This window comes from Canis aureus, chromosome 18 (assembly GCF_053574225.1).
Source record: "Canis aureus isolate CA01 chromosome 18, VMU_Caureus_v.1.0, whole genome shotgun sequence".
In the NCBI taxonomy this organism is placed as follows: Eukaryota; Metazoa; Chordata; class Mammalia; order Carnivora; family Canidae; genus Canis; species Canis aureus.
Window position 1 is genome coordinate 53,783,100 of NC_135628.1, and position 23,948 is coordinate 53,807,047.

General features: G+C 46.0%; 1 protein-coding gene and 5 long non-coding RNA genes across 7 annotated transcripts; 2 read left to right on the forward strand and 4 right to left on the reverse strand.

Moving 5' to 3' along the window:
* Positions 1-82: 82 nt before the first annotated feature.
* Positions 83-10,784, reverse strand: LOC144289070 (uncharacterized). Of its 2 annotated transcripts, none has more exons than XR_013357127.1 (2): positions 9,565-10,784; positions 83-745 (listed from the first exon to the last, which is right to left on the reverse strand). It is a non-coding gene; the product is annotated as an uncharacterized LOC144289070 (long non-coding RNA). The 2 variants fall into 2 exon arrangements; XR_013357128.1 differs by having other exon boundaries at positions 83-792.
* On the reverse strand, positions 4,096-7,496 carry LOC144289072 (uncharacterized). Its single transcript, XR_013357129.1, has 2 exons — positions 7,214-7,496; positions 4,096-6,918 (listed from the first exon to the last, which is right to left on the reverse strand). It is a non-coding gene; the product is annotated as an uncharacterized LOC144289072 (long non-coding RNA).
* On the forward strand, positions 7,796-17,083 carry SMKR1 (small lysine rich protein 1). Its single transcript, XM_077857312.1, has 2 exons — positions 7,796-7,989; positions 16,578-17,083. The coding sequence occupies exons 1-2, from the start codon at positions 7,987-7,989 to the stop codon at positions 16,773-16,775; spliced, it is 201 nt and encodes a 66-aa protein (XP_077713438.1). The 5' UTR covers positions 7,796-7,986; the 3' UTR covers positions 16,776-17,083.
* LOC144289075 (uncharacterized) lies at positions 7,996-14,781 on the forward strand. The gene is made up of 2 exons (XR_013357132.1): positions 7,996-11,054; positions 11,159-14,781. It is a non-coding gene; the product is annotated as an uncharacterized LOC144289075 (long non-coding RNA).
* LOC144289073 (uncharacterized) lies at positions 16,976-20,732 on the reverse strand. Its single transcript, XR_013357130.1, has 2 exons — positions 19,580-20,732; positions 16,976-19,388 (listed from the first exon to the last, which is right to left on the reverse strand). It is a non-coding gene; the product is annotated as an uncharacterized LOC144289073 (long non-coding RNA).
* A 1,114-nt stretch (positions 20,733-21,846) lies between these two features.
* Positions 21,847-23,920, reverse strand: LOC144289074 (uncharacterized). Its single transcript, XR_013357131.1, has 2 exons — positions 22,817-23,920; positions 21,847-22,608 (listed from the first exon to the last, which is right to left on the reverse strand). It is a non-coding gene; the product is annotated as an uncharacterized LOC144289074 (long non-coding RNA).
* Between the last annotated feature and the right edge of the window lie 28 nt (positions 23,921-23,948).

Sequence of the window (23,948 nt, forward strand, 5' to 3'; positions counted from 1 at the left end):
AAACAAAACAAACAAAAAAAAAAAAACAGATACAGAAAGTATTCCCTGGGGTAGACTAATACAAACAGCTGCAAAAATCCCAGTGGCTTATGACATATCTTTATTTCTTGTTTCTGGGGATGAGCTGCAGCTCTATTCTACTCAGGTTAACTTGCTAGATTTAGCTCTGCTCACACATCATCTTATTCTGGCACAAGGCTGATGGAATAGCTCCTGCCTGGGACATACTGTTGTCATGGTAAAGGGCAGGAGCAAGCACCAAACCATACCATGCAAGCACCTGAGGGTGCTTCAAGCTCCTGCTTGGATGTATCATAAGTCAAATTGCTCATGTTCCACTGGCAAAAAACAGTTCACATGGGGCAAGCCTAACATTGGGTCAGAGAAGTATATTCTACCTACAGGAAGACAGTTGCAACCAGACATATGGGTAGACAGTGAGTCACAGCAGCTTCTCAGTGAGCTTTTAAGATTGGTGGCAGAGCTTTCGTAGAGATTCTTGAGAATTTCCACAGCTTTCCAGTGAGCATTTGAAACCACCCATTGCAGTGCTTTATGCTGATATTTTCAGTTGAGATTTTCTTGACCTTTTGTGTCCATAGTTCCCCTAGCACTTCCACCTAACAAGAATCTTTATTATATAAAGACAGTTCTATAAACGAACAGGTGTTTTGATGATTTCTTTTTCTCCCACAAGTAGTTGTGATGAGTTTGAATTCTTTCCTCTAGGGCTTCTTGAGATGACCTATATTTACAATAAAACAAGTTGAGGCTCAAAATGCAGCTGTACTTCTGAAACAAAAATGACATTGGTTCATACAACAATCAGACTTGTGATGTTGGTCTCATCGATGCTATTGTTGAGCTAAGTAACACCACCTTAATATCCAGGCAAGGTCAGGTTTGAACTTTGCAACTCTCTGGCACTCTGTAAAGCTAGATGCTAAGTCTAGCTTTTCAGAGGCAGAGAGTCTTGCCACTATCTCAGAAATATTGGACATGGCCTATTAACATCTGCTCTACCTATAATATATAATTCCAGTACAGACTTTTCAGTAATGGCACAATAAAATGTTTTCTGTAGATAATAAAATGTTATGGGATTTATAAACAACTTTTATAAAACACCCAGTAGCTTTTAGAGCCCCTACTGCTATTCTTACATGTATTTAATACTAGTACATATTTCAATGGATATTTTATATGATGCTTTTCAACATGAGACATCAAATATATACATAAACACATAAAATACATTTTAGAGTAAAAATGTCTACATCATGATTTTATCAACTATACTAAATAAAACTTGTCTGCCTCTGGGCCTCCTGCTTTCTTGTTTTCTCTAAACCATAAAACAAAGAAGAGTATCGTGATAGTGAAGAAAATTACCTTCCATATAATCTCACTACTCAACAATGAGCTATTTACATGGTGGAAATGTGTAATCTCTAAAATAGGGCAGAACAAAGGGAGAGATCAAAGCTCTGTCTATATTAGAGCTTTTGGAGCAACATGCAAATGATTTTGGAAATATTGGCATGGGTAAGTCCTAATTGGTGATTTGGGGGAGAGTTCATGAATTATATTTTACCTATTTTTTCCATTAATGAATTTTCAGTAGCATCTGGTATTCCTTCAGAAGTCCTGCTATGGAAAGTTCATAAAATGTAAGTCCTGAGTACCTTACACTTTCAAACACCTTTTCCAGATGAATGCATTTTCTAAATGTTTGGCTATTCTAATGTTAATCGTAAAATGTTAAACCTCAGTATTTGGAAGATTTTTCACGGAAATGTATTCTTGAGTTGAAGGGATCAGAGATCATCTAGGACTGTCTCCATCCAATGCAAGAATTCCTTTAATTAGTATCACCTATGTGTTTAGCCTCTAATCCTTTCACTGATAAGAATCTCACTACATCATAGTTTCAGTAGTAGTAACTGAAATGAGTACAAAAGTATTAACTACCTCAATACAATCAACTTACGGTGTTATTTGAGCCAGAAGAAATAATACATTTATGGAATCCAAATAACTAATATTAGCTATTAATTGTACTTTCTTCCCCATCATTATTAGTTTCCCAGGGCTGCTGTAACAAGTTACCAGAAACTGAGCGGCTTAAAACAAATGTTTATTCTCTCGCAGTTCCAGGGTCCAGAAGTCTGAAATCAAGGTGTCAGTAGGACTCACTCCCTAAAGGCCTTAATCATTACCTTGCCTCTTCTAGCTTCTGGAAGCTTCTAGCTTCATGTCACTCCAGCTTCTGCCTCTGTAGTCACATTGCTTCCTCCTCTTCTCTCTCAAGAGTCCCTCTGCTTCTCTCTTCTAAGGATACCTCTGATTGGATTTAAGGCCCATCAGGATAATCCAGGATAAGCTTCTTTTCTCAAGATCCTTTATTATATCTTTGCCATATAAAGTAATATTCACTCTTTTGCTATAAGGTAGTAGTCACAGTTTTCAAGGATAAGGACAGGGACGTATCTTTTGGGAGGCCACCATTCAACTCACTGTCCCACTACATCAGACACGTAGTAACAAAACTAATTAATTACTCTTCCTTTCTATTATTTGAGGTGTAAGGCAAGAACTGAAGCAAGTTATTTTTATTTGAAAAATGCTTGCAGCTATTGATGTAGTCAAAGAAGATTCAGGTTAAGAAAGTTTCAGGCTTAGGTAGAGGATAGGACATAAGAAAGTGGTGTAAAACTGAAGAATACATTTAGGTATTGGTGTTTTTGATAAGAAGATACATGTAAAAAATTCAAGTAATTTTTCAGAGCACACACTGACAAATAAAACTTCTCACCCCAGATCCTTATCTCATTCCCCAGAAGTAATCACTAAATATTTCATGTCCTTTCAGAAAGTTCCTGTTATAATATCCATCCCTTTCCCACCAATATTTTTTCTTAACACATAAGAGCCCAACATAGTCTGTCCTATACTTGTTTTTATCATACTTATCCCGGAGACCTATCTTTCCATGTTAATATTTTCTTGAATAAGTATAACTTAAATATATTTAACAATCATTCTAGGTAAGAAGAAAGGGTATAAATGGGAAGAATGGTGTGTGTACACACACATGCATACATATGTGAGTGTGGTGGTGGAGACAAGGTCAAGGGAGATTTACTCAGTTCTCATAGCAATAGGCCAAACAATTTGAAATATAATTTCCTACCAGCAGTTCTGACAATTCAGACTCCCAGATCCTGTAAATGTAATGAGATTGTGCCTGAGTGGGCCAGGGGAGGTTTTCAGGCTGTCTGTTCCTTTAGTAATTGGCCAGATTTAACTTTCAAAAAGCAAGGACTTTAAGTTTTTCTTTTACATATTTTATAGAAAATAACCAAAGTCTTTCTAAGGAGCTACAAGAATACAAAAGTCATTCCATCTCTGCTCAAACACCTTTGGTGATAGTGACTTCCTTACTAAATATGACAATACCATCTGTCCCCTTGCCTCCAAATGGAAACATTAGTTTGAACATTCTGTAACTTTTTGTTCAAATGCTTAATGGAGCTGGCAGGACAAAGAACCTCCATGTGGACGCCTGTGAAAATATGTCTTCAGGGTAAGATGCAAGATATTTTACCCAGAAAGGCTATACAGCATAAAGGCTCAACCCAACTTGGTGAGATACATGCAGACTCTGCATCTATTTAGCTGTAAAGAACGACAAGTTCTTTCCTCTCTGCCTCAGATTCCCCATCTGTAAAATAGGGTTAATACTTACTACCTACCCTATAGAATTATAAGGATTAAATGAGTCGATGTGCATATAGTGCTTAGAATAATTCTTGCTAAACGTTGAGTGTTCAGTAATTGCTGATTACTCATTTCGTTCCCCTCCCTGTCAAAGAATACCCCAGCAAGAATAATTAATAATTAATAGCATTTTAATACTCTAGACCAGGAATCAGCAAACTATAGCCCAGGGGCCAAATCTAGCCCACTGACAGGTTTTATACATAACAGTCCATGACCTAAGAATGGTTTTAACCATTTAAATGGTTAGGGAAAAAAAAAAAATCCATGGAAGAAAAATATTTTATGACACATGAAAATTCTATAAAATTCAAATTTCAGTTTCCATGATAGTTTTATTAGAACACAGCCATGCTCACTTGTTTACAGGTTGTCTATAAATGCTTTCATTCTACATCAGCAGAGTAGTCGTAAAAGAGGACATAAGTCCTGTAAAACCTAAAAGAGTTACTGAGTTTGCCGACCCCTGCTCTAGATAATTTTGTCTCCTATCTACTCCAGCTGGTTTTTACTGTACCCCATGGTTCTCACTGCTGGGACCCTAGTGGCTGGCCAGAGGAAATTACCTACAAAGAACATTTTATTTTTTTCTGTAACTTCCTTACAATATTAGAGCTATAAAGGATGAAGTGAGTGCAGTGCTATGATGTTGAACTTAATGAGATGAAAAGGAGGAAAAGGAGTGACCAGAGTAGAAAAGAGGAAATAGGAATTTTTAGATGTAACTTCTAAGAAAGATAATGATAGAATATTCTAAGTTTGGATGTTCTAAGAATGCATGCCTCAATTCTGGCAATGTTATTTTTTTTAAAAGAACAGCACAGTTTGTATTACTATTTATAAAGAAGACATAAGGATGTATAATCATAAACAGATAAAATTAGTAGTACTATTTATTTATTTTTATTTATTTATGATAGTCACACAGAGAGAAAGAGAGAGAGGCAGAGACACAGGCAGAGGGAGAAGCAGGCTCCACGCACCAGGAGCCCGATGTGGGATTCGATCCCGCGTCTCCAGGATCGCGCCCTGGGCCAAAGGCAGGCGCCAAACCGCTGTGCCACCCAGGGATCCCCTATTTATTTATTTTTAGCAATCTCTATAGCCAACGTGGGGCTCGAACTCATGACCCCAAGATCAACAGTCACATGCTCTTCCCAGTGAGCCAGCCAGGATCCTTACCAGTGCTATTCTTTTTTTTTTTTTTTTTAAGATTTTATTTATTTATTCATGAGAGACACAGAGAGAGGCAGAGACACTGGCAGAGGGAGAAGAGGCTCCATGCAGGGAACCCGACGTGGGACTCGATCCCGGGTCTCCAGGATCACACCCTGGGTTGAAGGCAGGCACTAAGCCACTGAGCCACCCGGGCTGCCCCTCTACCAGTGCAATTCTGATGTGAATTTGAATAGTTTTCTAAATTAACTCATCTTCCAGTTTACCCAGGAAGATTTGTTCAGTTCTTATAGAATAAACAGATCTATCTTAAGTCCTAAGTATTAAATGATTCTTAAGTGGACTGGTATTTAAGAAAAATGCGTGTGTTGTCAATGACTTTTTTTTTTTTAATTCTAATAGCAACGCTCATTGTGTTATTTAACAGTCTGTCTTTCAGCCACACACCTCGGCAGCCCTCTTCCCCTCCCTGCAGGTCAGTGCAAAGCCCTCAAGGCTTAAGATCCACTTGGTCAGTGGAAAATGGTGCTGCCATTGAAGTTGTGCTGATTGTCACTAGATCATCATTTTTATGTCCCACCTGTCTACTGACAAAGCATGCTCTATTTTTCTTTTAAATATTTTATTTGAGAGAGACAGGCAGAAAACACAAGCAGGAGGAGAGGGAGAAGCCCGCTGAGCAGGGAGCTGGACAGGGGGCTCGATCTCACGAACCTGAGATCATGACCTGAGCTGAAGGCAGATGCCTAACCAACTGAGCCACCCAGGTGCCCCCAAAGCATTCTTTCTTATGCGTTATAGCTTTTTTTTCCCCAGCTTTATTGGGGTATAACTGACAAAACTGTAATATATTTAAAGTGTACACCTGATGGTTTGACACACATACACACATTATGAAAGGATTACCACAATTAACACATTCAGCACCTCACAGTTTTTTATGTGTGAGAACACTTATGTCCCACTCAGCGATTTTCAATTTATACAATACAGTATTATCAACTATAATCACCATGTGATACATTAGACCTCATTCGTCTTATAACTGAAAGTTTGTACTTTTTACTAGCTTCTCCCCATTCCATTTTCCCTAACTCACAAATATATCTTTTAAAAGCAATGCTTACTGAAGATACTTTGAATTCATATAGCATTTTCACCTTCATCCCATCATACTACCTTCACATCAACCCAGAGCAAGAAAGTGAAGCTCAGAGAATTGCTCAAAATTGCAAAACTTGTATGTAGTAAGGCCAAGTTTTGAACCCACATCTTCTGGCCTCAAGCCCAGTGTGCCTTCCTGAATAATACTAGCGTTTAACAGCACCAGCTGGACAGATGGACAGAGCTGGCTTTGATTCCGCTTGTGCGAACTTGGGCAACTTACTTACTCTGACCTCAAGCAAAATGGAGAACATAATGGAACCGACCACACTAGTTGCGGGGACATGATGCCATGGTGTGTGCAAAGTCCTTAGCAAGGGGCTGGACATTAGCGCTCCTTCAGTGTTAACTATTATTTGCAATACGAAATGAAGGTCTAGTTTAGAATGATGAAAATGTCAAGGGGAGGACCCATGAAAGAATTTACAAAGGATGCTCAGGCCTGGACTCCTCATTGGAGAGAGGAGTTAGAGATAACAGGGCAAGAGACTGCAAGAGCAGTGTTGCCAGTGACAACGGAAACGGAGAGGCCAACAGAAGGAGAGATGCCCTAAGGCCAGAGAAGAGTGCGGCCTCAAGACTGGAGCTCAGACGGAGGCCCTTCTTTCGGCTGGGGGCTGTGTCACCCCCACAGAGGTAGTCACTGACGTTATCAGATGAGTCGAGTCGCCACGGGAGGAGACACTGACACACAACAGCAGAGGGCTCAGGACCGGACTTTGAGGTCAGCCAACCCTCGGGAGGGCAGCAGGAGGCAGACAGACGTGGGTACCCAGTGAGGTACCGGTGAGCCAGGGGCTAAGGCACAGAACAGAAGCAGGTGAGGAGGCGGCCCGGGAGAGGCAGCAACGTTAACTGAGGCTCGGACATCAGTGAGAACGAAGAAGCGCCGGGCTTGGGGGGGGGGGGGGGCTTCCCTGGATCACGGCAATTCGCCCAGCCTCTGCGACTGCCGCCGCGCGCAAAAACACGAGTCTACAAAGGCTGCTCCCGTGGAGAGCACAAGTCTCGGGCACCGAGACGGACTCCCGAGGCCGGAAGGGAGCTGCTCCTGCCCTACAGCCTCCCTTACTCCCATTTGGGGCCTAAGAACCTTTTTGGCAGGAGTTGACTCTTCTGGGGCGTGTACCAGGCTCTTTATGAACCTTTTCCCATGGTTTTCTCACTGCAACCTTCACAGGCCGTTTGTCATTTTCCAAAAAAGGTCACGGCGTCTCCGATGACTTCTGCACGGTCAGCCCGTGGGGGTCCGAGCGCCACGGCGCACGCCGCCCGCTGCGAGGCCCGGAGCGCACCTCCGCGTCGGCCCCCGGGCCCCCGCCGCCCGCGCCCGGCACGGGGTGAAGCGGCCCAGCCTGCGCGGCGAGGCGGGCGGGGCCTGCGGACCGGCTGCCCGCGGGGCCCAACGGCTGCGCGCGCGGCCCCGGTATCCCGGCAACAGGTAAACACCGCGCGGCCCCGTCCCCCGCGGCGCGCGCCGCCCGGCCTTGTGCGCGCGGCCCGCCCGCGCCCCCGCGAGCCCTGCGCCCCGGAGCCCCCCGTGCCCCGGAGCCCCCCGTGCCCCGGAGCCCCCGGAGCCCCCAGTCCCCGGGGCGCGCTCGCCGTGCGCGTCGCGGCGCGCGGCCTCCGTGCGGCGGGTGCCCAGGCTCCGCGTGGCGGCGGCTGGGGGTGCGGCTGCCCCCTCACCCCGCCGGGCTTCCCTGAGCGTCCGGGGCGGCGGGTCGCTGGCGAGTGCGGAGCAGCGGGGTCGGCGGCAGGGATGGGCGCGGGGGCGCCGCCCGCAGGCGAGGCGGAGAACTGGGCTCGCTCTGTCGGTTTCAGGACTGGGGACCCAAGCGGCGCTCGGCTGCTCGACTGAGGATCGCCATGGTAATAGCCTTAGTTAGGCCTGAGATCCGCGGCTTCCGCTCAGTGGGTCTAACAGCGTCGCGCCTCGCCGAGGCACGCCCTACCAAGGCGTGGGACCCACGCCACGAGGTCGGCACCTCCGTCCGCTGCCGTCGTGGGTGGTGTCCAGCCTAGAGACCTGAACGCTTGGGGTAGAAGGAGGACGGGGGAGACGGGGGCGGGGGGCGCCAGGGCACAGCGAGCACAGTCGGGCGGAGCCCTCTCCTGCGGTCGGTCAGTGTCCGCTCCTTGGTCCCGTCGCGCCACCTTCACAGCCACACGCGGGAGAAATAAAGAGAGGCCGGCACAGGGGCGCGAGAGCCCGGGGAGCCGGGACGGGTCAGCCCCAGCCCCGCCTGGCCCCGGCGCCCGCCGCCTGCTGCCGCTGTCCTGGGTCCTGCGCAGGATTCGCCTCTGCGGATTGAGAAGCAGAAAGTGAGCCGTGGTGCGAGGGATCCTCGCGGTGATGGTCTCTTCCAACCCTAGCTTTTGGAAGGGCTCTGGAGGAAACCTTTTGCGCAGGGACTTCTTGAATTTTATGCCCAGGAAGGCTTGCAACATCCTTAAACGTCCATCCCACCTCCAAGTCGTTGGCTCACGGAACTCCATCTGAAGCCAAACCACTGCAGCGTTCCATTGGGTCTCTCCACCCCAGAGCATTTCCCAACTGTGTTCACAATCCAGGTCTTTTCACCACTACCTTCTCTGCACTCTCCAATGGCATGTTCATTCTCCTGGCCTCAAACTCATAAGCACTACTATTCCTCACCTTGAGCTTTATTTACCACATTAACTTCTTTTTAAAGATTTTATTTATCACGGGAGACACAGAAAGAGGCTAGAGACATAGGCAGATGGAGAAGCGGGATCCCTGAGAGGAGTCTGATTCACAACTCGATCCCAGGACCTGGGGATCATGACCTGAGCCCAAGCCAGACCCTCAACCACTAAGCCACCCGGGTGTCTCACCGTATTAACTTCTCTACTTTAAACAAAATGAACAAACAAACAAAAACACACACCACACTAGACCCACATTCTTCTCCAAGCCTCCTGCAGCTGCCCCATCTGAAGCTACTTATCTACTTTTCTTCAAGATAGGCCCAGCTCCGAAGCACCTCCCACTGCCACATTGCTCCCCCAGCCCCCATGACCTTCTACACCTCACTTACAGAGCTTCAACTATTTCACCTTGGAAAGCCTCACTCTTCACCCCCATTTGACTCTAGTGTAGAAATGTGTTTGGCAAATCTGTGTCCCTTCTACTTTGTTCCTTGCAAAAGCACTGAATAGATGTCTCTTGATTTAAATTGTGTCATTGCCCGGGGTGCTGTGCATGGTTGGTACTGTCATTTTCTTTCAGAGCCCAGGGAGCAGAAGCAAAACAGTTTAATAAAGCCATTGAAGTTAATGGATTCCCACTGCTCCTTGGATAAAAGTCAAACTCCTGAGCTTCCCAGCCCTGTAAGCCAGAGATGTACACTGCATACCTTCCCAGCCTAAGCTCCCCTCACTCTGCACCCCCACCACAGTTGCTTATAGGCCAGCCACACTGACCTTTTTTGAGAGGTCCCTTCAATTTGGCATATTCCCTTCCACCTCAGACCCTTTGCACAAGCTGTTTGCCTGGGAATTCCCTGCCCCTCGGCCCACAGGCTGGTCTTCAGTAAACCCTTCTTCCTTCCTGTCCCAGTTGTGGTCACTCCCTGCCCATTCTGTGTCATCATAATGCCAGGCACCCTGGGTTCTTGCTCACAGGAGTGTGAGTTAATGTTGGTGACTAAATGCATTTGTAAATTCTCCTTCACCAACTGTAAGCCTCATGAAGACAGTAGCCCTGAATTGCAGGTTCTGGTGCTCAGTAGATATTTGTTAAGTATTTGTTGAATGAAGGAAGAAGCCATCTTAAAATCCAGAAAAGCAGATCTCTACATTTGCTTTCTAAATCCTGGGGTTGCATGGCATTTGAGTTGCAATGTATTCATTCAGCAAATATCTCTTCATACAAACGTGCCAGACATTGGTTTAGGCCCTAGGAATTCAGTGGTGACTTCATAGACAAATCTCTGGCTAGGAAACACACGAACAAAACAGCACTATTAAATAGACGAACAAAATAGCACTATTAAAGAGTGGAGTGTGCCTGGGGTCAGGAGCTAGAAAATGACAGGGCTGAGAGGTGAGAGGGTTGTTGGGAAACCATCCGTACCCGCCTCCCTCCTTGCCTGGGACAGTCCAGTTTATGTCTGTTGAAGTGTCTTGGTTTGGATAATAAACTATATGGTCTCTCTAGTTATAGATAGAATATCGACACAGTATCTGAGAGGTGTTTTCTAAAGAGGTGATATTTGAGCGGAGCCCTGCCCAAAGAGAAGTAACATATTCCCCTGGGAGGGTCAGCAGGAAGAAGTGGGAGTGGGGAGCAGCTGGGCAGGTTTGGGAACTAGAAGCAATGCCAGTGTGGTCTTCAGTAAGGAGTTTGAGAGTCTAAGGCAGGAGCTATGTGTTCTGGGACCTGAAACAGCCAAGGGCCATGGAGTTGTATTGAACCAACCCAACCGGCCGAGACACTGAAAGTTTTCACTCACAAAAATGTCTTCACAGATTGATTGAGGTATAAGTGATGTACAATAAGTTGCATGTATTTTAATGTACAATTTGATAACTTTGGCATCTGTATGCTCCCATTAAGCCATCACCGCAATCAAGATAACAGACATGTGGATCACCCCTGGGAGTCTCATGTGCTTCTTTGTAATCAGCTCTTTTCTCTTGCTTCTCCGTGTACCACCCCCGCCACCTCCCACCCCAGGCAGCTGCTGATCTGCCCTGACTATAGATCAGTTTGTAATTTGTAGGATTTTTAACATATGGAATTATACAGTATTAATGGGGAGGGTTGGTCTGGCTTCTTTCACTTGTATAATAATAATAATAATAATAATTTTTTAAGATTTTATTTTTAAGTCATCTCTACACCCAACATGGAGCTTGAACCCACAACCCTGAGATCAAGACTCGCACACTCCACTGACTGTGCCAGCCAGGTGTCCCTCACTTGTAGAATTATTTTTAAATTAAATTTTAAATTATTTTAAATTACTTTAAAATTATTTTTTAAATTTTAAATTATTTTTAAATTATATTTAAGATGTTTAATCCGGTGGCGCAGCAGTTTAGCACCGCCTGCAGCCCAGGGTGTGATCCTGGAGACCCTGGATTGAGTCCCACGTCGGGCTCTCTGCATGGAGTCTGCTTCCCCCTCTGCCTGTGTCTCTGCCTCTCTCTCTCTCTCTCTCTCTCTCTCTGTCTCTATGAATAAATAAATAAAATCTTTAAAAAAAATAAGATGTTTAAATTATTTTAAAATTATTTTTAAATATTTAAAAACCCATGTTGTAGTTGTAGCATGCATCACTAGTTCTTTTTATTGCTTAGTGATATCCTAGTGTATGGTTATACCACAGTTTGTTCATTCATTCACTCACTGATGGACTTGTGGGCTGTTTCCAGGCTTTAGACTACCACAAAGTTACTACCAACATTGCATGTACAAGTCTTAGAAAGGATATACACTTTCATTTCTCTTGGTAAATACCTAGCAGTGGAATGGCGGATCATATGGTAGGTATGTGTTTAACCTTTTAAAGAAACTGCCATACTGTTTTCCAGAGTGCCTCTTTCATGTTAGGTTCTCAGCAGCAGAGAGTTCCAGATCTTCTACATCTTCATCAGCACTTGGTATGGTCACTCTTGGTAACCTGAGCCATTCTAATGAGTGTGTGCTGGTATCTCATTGCTGTTTTTTAAATATATATATTTTATTTATTCACGAGACACACAGAGAGGGAAGCAGAGACACAGGCAGAGGGAGAAACAGGCTCCATGCGGGAAGCCTGATGTGGGACTCGATCCCAGGACCCCAGGATCACACCCTGAGCCAAGGCAGACGCTCAACCGCTAAGCCACCCAGGCATCCCTCATTGTGGTTTTAATTGCATTTCCCTAATGATTTGATATTGAGTATCTTTTCGTGTGCCTTTTGGCCATTTGTATATCTTCTTTGAGAAAGTATTTGTTCAGGACGCCTGGGTGTTTGTTGTTTGATTATTTTTTATTGTGTTTTGAGAGTCCTTTATCCATTCTGAATATAAGGGCTTTATCAGATATACAATTTGGAAACATTTTCTCCCAGACTGTGGCTTAGCTTTTTTCATTTTCTTTTTTAAGATTTTATTTATTTATTCATGAGAGAAACAGAGAGAAAAAGAGGCAGAGACACAGAGGGAGAAGCAGGCTCCATGCTGGGAGCCTGACGTGGGACTTGATCCTGGGTCTCCAGGATCAGGCTCTGGGCTGAAGGCGGCGCTAAACCACTGAGCCACCCAGGCTGCCTGAGCTTTTCATTTTCTTAGCAATATCTTTTGAAGAACACAAGTTTGTTTTTATTTTTTTATTTTTATTTTTTTATTTATTTATGATAGTCACAGAGAGAGAGAGAGAGGCAGAGACACAGGCAGAGGGAGAAGCAGGCTCCATGCATCGGGAGCCTGATGTGGGATTCGATCCCGGGTCTCCAGGATCGTGCCCTGGGCCAAAGGCAGGCGCCAAACCGCTGCGCCACCCAGGGATCCCCACAAGTTTGTTTTTAAAGATTTTATTTATTTATTTGACAGAGCGAGAGAGAGCACACAAGCAGGGGGAGCAGCAGGCAGAGGGAGAGGCAGGCTTCCTGTTGAGCAGGGAGCCCTACATGGGGCTCGATCCCAGGACCCCGGAATCACGACCTGAGCCAAAGGCAGACAGACGCTTGACCAACTGAGCCACCCAGGTGTCCCGGAAGAACACAGGTTTTTAGTTTTGATGGTGAATTTGTTAATTTGTTCTTTGATGGATTGTGCTTTGTTTGGTGTCAAATCCAAGAAATCTTTGCCAAGCCTAAGGTCCTCTATTTTCTTCTAGGACTTTTATACTTTTTGGTTTTATATTTAGGTATCTGAGCCATTTTGAGTTAAACTTTGTATATGATACAAGCATGAATTGAGGTTCGTCTTTTTGTAAATGGATATGCATTGTTCTAGCCCCATTTTTTTGAAAAAGTTGCTCGATTGTTGAGCACGATGATCAGGAAAGAATTCCTGAGGCATTTTAGGTGCAATTTAGTAAGTTTATTTAAGTAGCATGAGGATGAGATCCTTGGGCAGAAAGAGCTGCACGTTTGTTGTACGAAGCCGGTGGTTATATGCTTAGTGCTCAAGGGGGAGGCGACATGCAGAGAGTATTAGATCATAAATGTTTTCTTTGAATTTCTACTCAGAAAACACTTTGGCAAGATTTCTCTGGCACTTGTTATTCAGCTCAGTATTAACTATTGGTGTGAAGTGCAGACGGTCACGAAACCCTTTCAGGATGTAGCAACCAGCACATATTTGATCCTCATCTGAACTATGCAGGCTACGGGTTGGCCTTCTGGGCCAAAGAACATTTTTCTGCCTCTGCTCCTCCCTCATCAGTTATCATTGCTCTATTGAATTGCTTTTGCAATTTTGTGGAAAAGCAGTTGTTTGTATACGGGTGGACCAATTCTTGGACTTTTATTCTCTTCCATTGATCTATTTGTCTATCTTGACACCAATACCATACTGTCTAGATACTGTAGTTTTATAATAATTCTTAAAATAAGGTAGCATTAGTCCTTCAACTTTGTTCTTTTTCAAAGCCCTTTGCATTTCCATATGAATTTTAAAGAGTCATTTTGCCAATTTCTACAAAAAGATGAAAACTTTGAATAAAAATATCAAATCTTTGTGTGAGTGTTAGTTATCAAACTGTCTTAGAGATGAAAACACTTTTTTTGGGGGGGGCAGTTACTCCAGGTAAGTCATATGGTTGCCATGCAAAAAAGTATAAAATCATAAATAAAGGACCCCCAAATTTTAAGAGCTATGGCAGTGTACATCCTACACCCCAAGGGGATATTTTCTCAGGAGGTACAGTTAACATGAGTTTTCATATTGTTTTTTTTTTAAGATTTTATTTACTCATTCATGAGAGACACACAGAGAGAGAGAGGTAGAGACACAGGCAGAGGGAGAAGCAGGCTCCATGCAGGGAGCCTGACGTGGGACTCGATCCCAGGTCTCCAGGACCACGCCCTGGGCTGAAGGTGATGCTAAACCGCTGAGCCAATTGGGCTGCCCTTTTTTTTTTTCTTTTTCTTTTTCTTTTTTTTTAATTTGAATTTCCACATTAAAGCCAGACCGCTGTGTTGCAAGATAATTCTCAACTTCATTCCTGGGTTTTGTATTTGAAGTGTATTCCATTTCACTTAACAAAAATGTATTTTAGTGTTTTTGTTTGTTTGTTTGTTTATTTTAGTGTTTTTAACACATGGACTCTATTTCTCTTTATTTAGCCTGGACATTTTTATTTTTTATTTTTATTTTTTTGCCTGGGACATTTTTAAAATGAGATGCTATCAACATGGCGTCTATTCTATACAAATATTTAGCCCTAGCAGGTATTCTTGATAACTTACACATTCCTCTTCTTTCTTGGAGACACTTTCCATATAATACATCCCCATCTGTTATTTTATGTACGGGTGGGTCACAGGACATAGAGATGTCAATTCAGCTTTGTGTGGCTCTAGCAAAACTTCAGATAGTTTATTACCACATTAGGATAATATCCATGCTTTTTCCTAAAAGGCCCTGGCCTGGCAGCAAGGTCATGGCAAGAGCACAGGTGCTGAGCCTAGTGGACACTGGTTTGCACTGTGACCTTGCTCTGCCTCCATTTTTCCATTCTTAAGACAGGAATAATGCCTCTCTGCCTCAAAACACAGCTTGGAGGAGTGATAAAGTGATGGGGACAACCATTTATTGTTTCCTTCATGTCAGAGTCTATGCTAAGTGTCTTATATCCATCTCAACCCTCATGACTGCTTAACGAGGTAGTGACTACAACATAACAAATGCCAAAATATGTGTTTGCATCCTGATTATCTAATGTTTTTAACTAATCTTTATTATGAAAGTTTCTTTTTTTTTTTTTTTTTTTTTTTAAATTTTTATTTATTTATGATAGTCACACACAGAGAGAGAGAGAGGCAGAGACACAGGCAGAGGGAGAAGCAAGCTCCATGCACCAAGAGCCCGACGTGGGATTCGATCCCGGGTCTCCAGGATCGCGCCCTGGGTCGAAGGCAGGCGCCAAACCGCTGCGCCACCCAGGGATCCCAAGTTTCTTTTTTTTTTAATTTTTATTTATTTATGATAGTCACAGAGAGAGAGAGAGAGAGAGTGAGAGAGAGAGGAGAGAGAGGCAGAGACACAGGCAGAGGGAGAAGCAGGCTCCATGCACCGGGAGCCTGACGTGGGATCTGATCCCGGGTCTCCAGGATCGCGCCCTGGGCCAAAGGCAGGCGCCAAACCGCTGCGCCACCCAGGGATCCCTGAAAGTTTCTATACATAACAAAAATAGAATAGTAAAATGAATTCTTATATATCCATTTCTCAGACTCAGAAGTTGTCAGGATTTTGCCACATTTTCTTCATCTGTCTTTTGGGGGAGCTGCACTATTTTAAAGCAGCCTTCTTTCATTTCCATTTCCACAGATCATAATGTGCATTTCTGAAATGCATAAACATTTTCTTCCATGACCCAATACCACTATCACACCTAACAGATTTTTTTTAAAAAACATTTTATTTATTTATTCATGAGAGACACACAGAGAGAGGCAGAGACACAGACAGAGGGAGAAGCAGGCTCCATGCAGGGAACCCGAAGCGGGACTCAATCCTGGGTCTCCAGGATCACGCCCTGGGCCGAAGGCGGCGCTAAACCGCTGAGCCACCAGGGCTGCCCACACCTAACAGAATTAATAATTCCTTGATATTACCAAATGTCCCTGATTGGCTAAAAATATCTTTTTCACTTCATTCAAATCAATGCAAACAAAGTCCATATGATCATTAGATTAGGTTTCTCTTTTATTTAAAAAAAATTTTTTTTAAAGATTTTCATTTATTTATTCATGAGAGACACACAGAGGGAAAAGCAGGCTCCATGCAGGGGGCCGGACATGGGACTCGATCCCAGGATCCCAGCATCACACCCTGGGCTGAAGGCAGATGCTAAACCACTGAGACACCCAGGGATCCCTCAGGTTTGGTCTCTTTTAATCTGGGTGTTTAATACACATTTGTTGGGATCCCTGGGTGGCGCAGCGGTTTGGCGCCTGCCTTTGGCCCAGGGCGCGATCCTGGGGACCCGGGATCGAATCCCACGTCAGGCTTCCAGTGCATGGAGCCTGCTTCTCCCTCTGCCTGTGTCTCTGCCTCTCTCTCTCTCTCTGTGACTATCATAAATTAAAAAAAAATTAAAAAAAATACACATTTGTTGAATTAGATTGCATGTGACTGCTCCCACTCCATGCAAAAATTTTTGTTATCATTACAATTTTTTCAAGAGTTTTTGTTTCTAATGTTCAATAGGAAATGCTGAAAATTATTTCAAGGTCAGAAAAAACTAACTTATGCCCCATACATACTTGTCTTTGAAAGCCAGGTAAAGGGAAACAAGGAAAAAGCCGAGGCAAGTCTGGCGGGAAGAAGCAGAAGAAGCCGGAGGTGGACATCCTCAGCCCCGCGGCCATGCTGAACCTCTACTACATTGCCCACAACGTTGCCGACTGCCTGCACCTGCGAGGCTTCCGCTGGCCAGGTGCCCCCAAATCAAAAAAGGGGAAAAACAAGACTTAATAGCATTCCCCAGAGAGCGAGCAGAACTTGGGGAAGAGAAATCAGGATAACCCAACTACTGCAAGCAAAATAGACTTTACTGGAGACCATTTGAGATGCAAGCTAAGTGTGCTTTTCTATGGTAGTTAATGATAAAGAAATGCATGTTATTTCCCAGCTAAATTCAGCTATAGCTAGCCAATTTGGTTTTTCAGAAGAAGTCGAGGAGGGAAAAAGTCTGAGTAATTCCTACCCTGCGTGGTGTAATTGATAGGACTTTAAAAATTATTATAATTCCGGGTCAGAATAAACTTTGTTCTCAAAAGGTAGTTCTAGCCTGCATGGATGATTTTCTTTTGCAAAAAGGGGTTACATAGAAAAGGCATGGCTGGGGCACCTGGGTGGCTCAGTCGGCTAAGCACCCGACTCTGCATTTCAGCTCAGGTCTTGATCTCAGGGTCGTGAGCTCAAGCCTGTGTTGGGCTCCATGCAGAACATGTAGCCTACTTAAAAAAAATAGCAAAAAGCACTGGATTTGCCTATGAACATCTTTCTCTTGGGCCCTGTTTCCTTTTCCGATCTTTTTTTCAGGAAAAATAATGAAAACTTTGTTGCTATAATTTTCTTCTCAGCAGTCTGACTCTTGGTTGATTTTAATTAGCCAGGACGCCAGAGGAGGCTAAGATCGTCATTCCTGCTCTGACCTTGCTAGGGCATATAAACACATGACTTGGGAGTGACAGCGGACCGTGTCCCTGTGCAGGGGAAGGGAGCAGATCAGCACACTTGTCTCCCTTCTTTCCACCTCACTGGACTCTTCTCCACACTCTTCCTCCACATTCCCATCTTCCTTCCACCTTCTGCAGGCTTCCTGTTAAACTGGGCTGACCCTGAGTTATGGAACTGGTGCTAGAAAGTCGCCATGGGCATTCTGCTGCTATTCCCCAACCTCCCCAGTCTGTGCGGAATACTTAAGAGAAAACTGCAGTTCTTTCTCTTCAGTCCAAAAGGCCTAGAAGCCCCAAATGTGAAACTTGGAAGGAAAGGCATTTTGAAGTATAAACACCATCTCTGAATCACTTAGCTTCTGCTCTGTCTTCCTGGCATGTCGCACCACTTTCCTTCCCAACACTGACACCTGTACTGTGGTCCCCAGTCGCAGCTGTGAGCCAGAAGCTGATTCCTCTAGGCAGCACCTGTTCAGGGATGATATCTTCTGTCTGAACTACTTATGATGATGCCATCAGTTACCTCGTGAGGATCTCAAAGATTCATGAAGTCTGCTAAGGAAGGCTGCCACCTAGGACTCGGATTTCGTAAATCTCACAGAGAAAAGGAAATCACATGAATCCTTGTGCTAGAGAAGTGGGGTGCTCACACTGCACGTGGGTTTGCTGGGAATGACATTCCTCTAGCTGTCCCATCTGTGCAGACTCCATGTGAGACCTTGACTAGTTGCCAGAGGAGCCCTCACTCGCTCAGGTGAAGGTTGGTGCTGCTCTTAACCTGAAGGGGGGGCCCTCTCCGTCATCTGTTGACAGGCTTTGGAAGGGAAACCCCTTCCCACTCTGCTAGATGCTGCTGGGACGGATGCAGATGGCTTCTGTTTGTGAACACACTAACTCCAGGTCAGTCCTTCTCAAACTTGAGCGTGCAGCATGGCCACCTGGAGGATGTGTCACAACACAGAAGGGTGGGGTTCAGGAGTTTGCATTCCAGCTAACCGCCCAGATGTGCAGCTGTGGGACCACACCCATGGAGAAGGGCTGCTCCAGCTAATGCTGCCTCACCAGGTGCTACAGGCTTGTTGAGTCCTTCAACTCGTAGGATGTCTAATGCCCTTCTCTGCCTCACTTGGTTCAGGAGCTTGAATCCTAGCAGTAAGGTTTATCGGAATGTTGGGGAGGTGGCATTTGCAAAGCTTCTTCCTGATGTTGTCCTCAGCACATATGACATCAGTTAGGGGATATAGACACATGCCAGGCCCGCAGACCTTTAAAGGCTAAGGAGATTATCTGGAAGTAGAAATGCTTTCTCCTCTTGAGATGGTTAAATGAAGAGCAGAAAGGCTAGTAAGCACTGGAATAGAGGAAGTACTAACCCGGGCACGGTTCATTCACACTGAGCGAAGGAGGCTGACACGCAGGCCCCATCATGACAGCAGTTAATTTTTGTTTCACCTTCAATGGTGTGTCTGCTGTGTTATCATGACACAGTTATGACAGGGACTTGGTGAACCAAAATCCACAAAGAACATAATTGAGAAAGTGAAGAGAAAATGTATATACCCTTCAAAACAATATTGTATTGATGTAAATTTCTTGACCATGGTAATTTTGTTGTGGTTATATACCAGAACATTTTTGTCCTCAGGAGCTAAAGTATTTAGAGAGAAGGGAATGATGTATGCAACTTACTTTGAAATGTTTCAGGAAAAAAGTGTGTGTGTGTAAATAAAATATATTTTTAACATGTTGCCACATTTGCACTCTATATGTCTGTAAAATACACATCTATGCGTATATAACAAATACTTTCATAACATGCATATGTATCATAGAGATCCACAAATAAACATTTTGCCACTTTTGCTCACTATGATTATAGGTCTATAGGAAATATATACAGGGATCCCTGGGTGGCGCAGCGGTTTGGCGCCTGCCTTTGGCCCAGGGTGCGATCCTGGAGACCCAGGATCGAATCCCACATCGGGCTCCCGGTGCATGGAGCCTGCTTCTCCCTCTGCCTGTGTCTCTGCCTCTCTCTCTCTGTAACTATCATAAATAAATAAAAATTAAAAAAAAAAGAAATATATACATACATACGTGCATGTTTACATATGGATACATGCATATACACAGTGTGTACAGGTGTAAATATGACAAAATGTTAGTTCCTGAATCTAGGTCAGTGGCTCTCAACTGGTGGCTATTTTGCCTCCCAAAGGACATTTGGTGATGTCTGAAATATTTTCGGTTGTCTCAGTTGAGGGGATACCACCAGCATCTAGTGGGTAGAGGTCAGGAATGCTGCTTAACATCCCACAATGCACTGGACAGGCTCCCACAACGACAAATTCTCCAACCCCAAATGTTATGGGGTGGAGGGTGAGAACCCCGTCTAGGTAAAGGGTCTGTGTGTTCATTGTACTTTCTTTCAACCTTTCTATAGGCTCGAGATTTTTAAAAAACAGAAAAGTGGTGTTTAAAAAAAATGAGAGAGAAAAAGTGTGTGACAGAAAGGTGAGGAAGTGAGAAAAAAAAAAAAAAAAAAAAGCAGAAGCAAATTCTTTCCAGGATCTTGTCTGTAAGGGGAAGAATTACAGCGAGGGGGAAGAAAGCACTCCCGTCCCAGGAAGAATTATCCCAGGAGGATGTCAAGCTTAGTACTGCCTGTCGGGTAATAGCAGCCTGTCCTGTCCCTCGGGCCGGCTGGTTGGACCTGCGGGAGGCGCCTGAGGCCCGACCGCTCACCCGCTGGCGACGGCGACGGCGACGGCCCGCTGTGAGGCCGGGTGGGTCCCGCAGTCTCCGCCGTGGTTAGACCCGCAGAGCGAGGAGGGCGGGCCGCTGCCGCTGCCGCTGCCGCTGGAAGGAGGCCTAGGAAGAGCGGAGGCCGCGGCCGGAGCCTGCTGGGCCGCCGGGAGGCTACAGCGAGCGGCCTCGGACGGCCCAGGGGCGCTGCGCGGGGCGGCCGCGCTCCGCACCCCATCTCTCCCCCCGGGCGGCCGCACCGGCCTGGGCGCCGGCCAGCGGCCGACCTTGGCCCGGGGACGTGCGGGGGCCGCGGGAGGCCCAGGCAGAGGGCCCGCAGGCGCCGGGCGAGCTCGGGGTTGGAACCTAGGCCGGGTCGGCTGGGTCAGGAGCCCTGCGGACAGTCTCCTCTCGCGGGGGCGGAAGGAAGAGGAGGAGGGAGAGGAACGGGACCTGGAGATACGGGGGGGCCTGTGGGGCCGCGGGCGGAGGGGTGGGAACAGGACTCACGACCTGGTGGGTGGCGGGTCCCCGCGTCTGCTCCTCTAGAGCGGGGCGTGAGCGTAGACGTGGGCGGGGGGAACGCGCGGCTCCAGCGGGTGCACAGACCCAAACCTGCGGGCCGGAATCCGGGCGGCCCGGAGCCCCCAGGCCCGGCCGGGGCGGCCCGTCTCCCCCTGGCGGTGGGAGGCTGCAGCGCGCGCCCGCCGGGTCTGAGCGCAGCCGCCCGGCTCGCCGGGGGTGGCCGCACGTGCAGGCGGAGCCACCTGCGGTTGGCTTTGGGGCTGCATCACGTTCTGTCGCGGCCAAAGCCAACTCGAGATGGATTTTTTTCCCTCGCTTGACACTCCTTACCTTGATAATCCTGTGTTGGTTGTTCCCCTCTAAAAAAATGTCTCCTGGCCCCTCTGACCCAGACATGGTGACCCACTGCTCCCGGGACGAGACCAAACGTCCTACCAAGGTCCGCACGCAGAGCGGCCAGGGCGCTGCGTCCTCCCTGCCTCCCAGCACGACTGTGCCCTGCTCTCGGCATTCCAGCCACTCCCGCTCCCTTCTGCCTCAGGCGTTTTGCTCCTATTGTTCCCTCTGCGTGGGACACTATCCTCCCTTTCCCCCGGCTCACTCCCAGCCGTCCTTTGGATCCCAGCTTCATATCTTCCAGGAGACGTCTCCGTGACCCGGGGCCATAGCAGGTCATGGGCCCTATGCACTCTGCAGGGCTCCGGACTTCTCCATATTTTAACGATTAAATGGCTAATTGTATAGCGGTTATCGTCCCTGCTAGAATGTAGTTCTCTGATAGTAGGGCTTGGCAGCTTGTTGAAGGCTTTCTTGTGCCCCGTTACATTGCCAGAAGCCTGGCATATAAACATATATTTTTAAAGATTTTATTTATTTAGTCATGAGAGACACAGAGAGACAGGCAGCGACACAGGCAGACGGAGAAGCAGGCTCCATGCAGGGAGCTCGAGGCGGGACTCGATCCCGGGTGTCCAGGCTCAGGCCCGGACTGAAGGGGGCGCTAAACCGCTGAGCCACCGGGGCTGCCCTATAAATATTTGTTGAAGGATTTTTCTGACAAGCTATTTGCTATAGCGACACTCCCAAAATCTCAGTGGCTTAAAACGACAACGTTTATTTCTTATGAAAGCTACAGTTCATGGAAGGCTGACCCAAAGGTTTATTTCTCCTTCAGGCTCCATGTCCATTGAGGGCGGGCTGGGGCCTGCCGGGTGTCATCCTCACTCAGGGACCCAGGCTTACAGAACAGCCACCATTTGGGGTGTTGTAGGTTGCCAGGCAGAGAGAAGAAAAGAAAGACATGTTAATTGCACACAGGTTCTTAAAGTTTGCATCTGAAAGTAACAGATCACTTCCCATTTTATTGGCCCAAACAAGTCTTATGGCCCCACCTAACTTTAAGGGAGTAGAGAAATGTAATGCCACACATGCCCCACAAGGGAACCAGAAATATTTGCTGCTCAGTGCAATACCTATCTGAAGCATGCATTGCTTTTGTAATAAACAAGACTCAGAAAACAAAAAGGAAACACAATAAAAAGGCTGAGAAATAAGCGGTACAGAGAGGCAGATTCAAGAAGAAATGCACCCTGCTTGGATACCTGGGTGGCTGAGCATCTGCCTTCGGGTTGGGGCATGGTCCTGGGGTTCCTGGATTGAGTCCTGCATCAGGCTTCCTGCATGAAGCCTGCTTCTCCCTCTGCCTGTGTCTCTGCCTCTTTCTGTGCCTCTTATGAATAAATAAATAAAATCTTAAAAAAAAAAGAAACGTACCTTCCAGATGCTGCGTCTATGCTCTTGTGTTCTGTTTATTGAGCCCCCCCCCCCCACAGAGGAACCCAAAGGTGTTAGGATACCTGAGCAGGATCCCTGGGTGGCGCAGCGGTTTAGCGCCTGCCTTTGGCCCAGGGCGTGATCCTGGAGACCCAGGATCGAATCCCACGTCAGGCTCCTGGTGCACGGAGCCTGCTTCTTCCTCTGCCTGTGTCTCTGCCTGTCTCTCTCACTGTGTGCCTATCATAAATAAATAAAAAAAATAAAAAAAAAATTTAAAAAAAAGGATACCTGAGCAAAGCAGAGTTTTAAGTCTCAAAACTCTTCTTACCTCTGATCACATTTTTTTTCCAACTTCTAGAGAAACCATTCAAATAAAATGACTGTTCTTTAAAAAAAATTTTTTTTATTATTTATTTATGATAGTCACAGAGAGAGAGAGAGAGAGGCAGAGACACAAGCAGAGGGAGAAGCAGGCTCCATGCACTGGGAGCCCGACGTGGGATTCGATCCCGGGTCTCCAGGATCGCGCCCTGGGCCAAAGGCAGGCAGGCGCTAAACTGCTGTGCCACCCAGGGATCCCCTAAAATGACTGTTCTTAAATATTTCACTGTGATTGATGTTTAAATTTATCAAAATGAAACTCATAATCCAGCAATTACACTATTTGTATTGAGACTGTATGCTTCCTGATTCCCCACATAAAAAAGGAAGCCTAAGATTTTGTCAACTGCCAAAAAAAAAAAAAAAGAAAAAAAAGAAAAAGAAAAATCTGAGCTCAACCTTCCCATCTGTTCAAGACAGAACAACAATGAGAGCATCCCGTGAAGCATGAGTTCCTGCTCTGTGCTGTCTCCTTGGTGACCTCCCTGGGTCGTGGAGCCTTAGTGATGACCCATCACATGACCCATCACAGGAACCCTCTCCACAGCCTGCTGTCATTGCCCCGGGGGAAGGAGGTTGTTAGGGACTCAGTTGGTACTGCTGCTCTCAGAGCAGCATCTGACCAAAGAGGGTCTCCTGGAGAATTTCACCTGGCTCTCCCCTTCTACCTCCGTGGCTACAAAAACAGCCATCCACTCTGCCCCATGGCAGCCTTACACACTCCTGGAGACCATTCTATGTGGAGACGACACCTGTTCTGCCCCAGGCCAAACACTCCAGTCTATTCAACCACTTTTTACTTAATGTGACTCCTCTTGGTCACCCTATTCTGGATGCATCCAGTGTGTCATTTCTCCTGTAGCTACGATGGGGCACCCACATTTTACATCCCAGTGAGGCTCTGGCCTTTAGACCAATCTTTCCAGTCCAGGCTGACATGAGGCTTTTGGAATAGATTCATTTTTCATTAAAATAGCTTAAGTTAGGAACACCTGGGCAGCTCAGTGGTTGAGCGTCTGCCTTTGGCTCAGGGCATGAT